The sequence below is a fragment of the Chelonoidis abingdonii genome, unplaced genomic scaffold, assembly GCF_003597395.2.
Source record: "Chelonoidis abingdonii isolate Lonesome George unplaced genomic scaffold, CheloAbing_2.0 scaffold0829, whole genome shotgun sequence".
NCBI lineage: Eukaryota > Metazoa > Chordata > Testudines > Testudinidae > Chelonoidis > Chelonoidis abingdonii.
This window is the reverse complement of record NW_027425090.1, coordinates 4,929-6,933: the sequence shown is the minus strand read 5'-3', so window position 1 is coordinate 6,933 and position 2,005 is coordinate 4,929. Positions and strand designations below refer to the sequence as shown.

The 2,005-nt window shown below is 55.4% G+C and overlaps 1 protein-coding gene across 1 annotated transcript; it reads left to right on the top strand.

Annotated features, from left to right (window-relative positions):
* Window positions 1-531: 531 nt before the first annotated feature.
* On the top strand, window positions 532-1,582 carry LOC116834464 (monocarboxylate transporter 3-like; the record flags this gene model as incomplete). The annotated part of the gene is made up of 2 exons (XM_032796560.2): window positions 532-769; window positions 1,439-1,582. Coding segments are annotated over exons 1-2 (373 nt in total), but the record flags the coding sequence as incomplete, so codon positions are not given.
* Between the last annotated feature and the right edge of the window lie 423 nt (window positions 1,583-2,005).

Genomic DNA, 2,005 nt, shown 5'->3' with positions numbered 1-2,005 from the left:
GGGGGGGAGGGGCGGATTGTTTGCAGTGTGCTTGCAGGGAGCATGCATGGTGTTATATAGCATGTCTAGGCCCCAACCCAAACCAGAGCCCTGTTGTGCTAGGCACTGTGCAAACACAGCTTGAGAGCCAGACCCTGAAGATCGTCAGCCTAACTAGACAAGGCAGCCAACGAATGGGAGGGGAACCAGGCACAGAGGAGAGATGAAGGGACAGGCCCAAGGTCACCCAGCAGGTCAGTGGCAAAGAGCTTGGAATAGCTTCAGGTCTCCTGCCTTCCACTCCAGTGCATTAGCCACTAGCCCACGCTGCAGTGCCATGTGATGAGGGGGACAGAGGTCAAAGACAGTGGGAGTAAATATTGGCACAAGTGAACTTCAACAGGCAATGGTGAAGGGCCGGGCGGAAGACTGGAGCTGCCATTGTAACCATGTGTCCTGTATGCTCTTCTCCTCCTGCAGCTCTTGGAGATCTGTCTATTGCACACTTTCCCCCACTCCCAGTTCCCGCTTGGCATTGGGTCCCCTCCCCCAAATTAGGAAATGGGGAGGTCTGACCCAGAGGAGTGCCAGTCGCCAGCTTCGGTGAAGCCCCCAGATGGTGGCTGGGGCTGGATAGTGCTGCTGGGCTGCTTTGTGATCACTGGCTTCTCCTACGCCTTTCCGAAGGCAGTGAGCGTCTACTTCAAGGAGCTCATGCATGACTTCCACGTGGGCTACAGCGACACAGCTTGGATCTCATCCATCATGCTGGCCATGCTGTATGGCACGGGTGAGAATGCTAGTGTGAGCCTGGCCCCCTTCCAACAATCCCCCACCTTAGCCCTCCCTCGCTCAGACACATACCCGGCACTAAGTGGACGCCTCCTCTGGTCTTTTTCTGTTTCTTTATGCTTCCCAACCCTCCTCTGCACTAAAACCAAATGGAAAGGTGGGGCAGGGTGACAGAGACCTCTGTCCCCAGCACCCCTCCTGGAAGGGGGATGAGCATGTAATGTTGCTGGTTTATGCCCCCATGTCTCAGACACCCCCTATGTCTCTGTTGGCATCCTGAAGCGCTCTTTGCCTGCGCGTCAGTTCCATTCCTTGGTCAGCCAGCACGGTGGGTGGGCAGGGAAGGTCCCTCTCTGCCCTTTAGCTGCCCTCACTGAAACGGAGTGTAGCTGTCTCCATGTTACACCAAGTCTCTTTTTGCCCCATGGAAAGAAGGCCTCAAAGCCAGGTCTCCCTTGTGGCAGTGTGGAGCCAGGGTTACTCTGTCTGGACCCTAGAGTTGACGGTCGACCTCCAGAGCAGAGCTGATGGTGAGGGAGGGAGCTTTCCTTTGACCTCAGCATTCTGCATTCACGTGCTGCAGGCGTGTGGAGCAGTCTCTCAGTTGTAGCTGCCCTAATGTCTTGTTTTCTCTGGTTCTCTCTCTGGCTGCTCAACTTCCATTCAGGGCCTGTGAGCAGCATCATGGTGAACCAGTTTGGGTGCCGGCCTGTGATGCTTGTCGGTGGTCTCCTGGCGTCATCCGGTATGATCCTAGCCTCCTTCACCACCAACATTATTGAGCTGTACCTGACCGCTGGCATGCTGACAGGTGAGAGTCCTACGGAGGGGAGAGCGCTGCAGCTGTGGGAATGCACCTGTCGGATCCCAGCAGCTTGAGGCCGGGGGGGGATGACATAGGCCGAGATAGAGACAGAAGGGACATAGATGATGTCTAACTACCACGGTGACTGGCGATGTGTATATATGAAGGTAGACAGGGGAGGGAGAGATGGGGGGGGGCGGGGCATAGAGGCCTTGTCTGTGCTTCCACTGGATCTGTGTGAGCAAGACACATGCTTAAATGCAGTTTAGGCTTGCAAGCTGCTACCTGAGGAAAACAAGGCAGAGCCAGGAGGAACACTGGCAGAGATAATGGAGAAATAAAGGGGTCTAAGTCCATGGAAGGATTACATGGCCATAGGGGAGAGAAGTGGGGACTGAGTGAGAAACACACAGCTTCATGACATGGTCC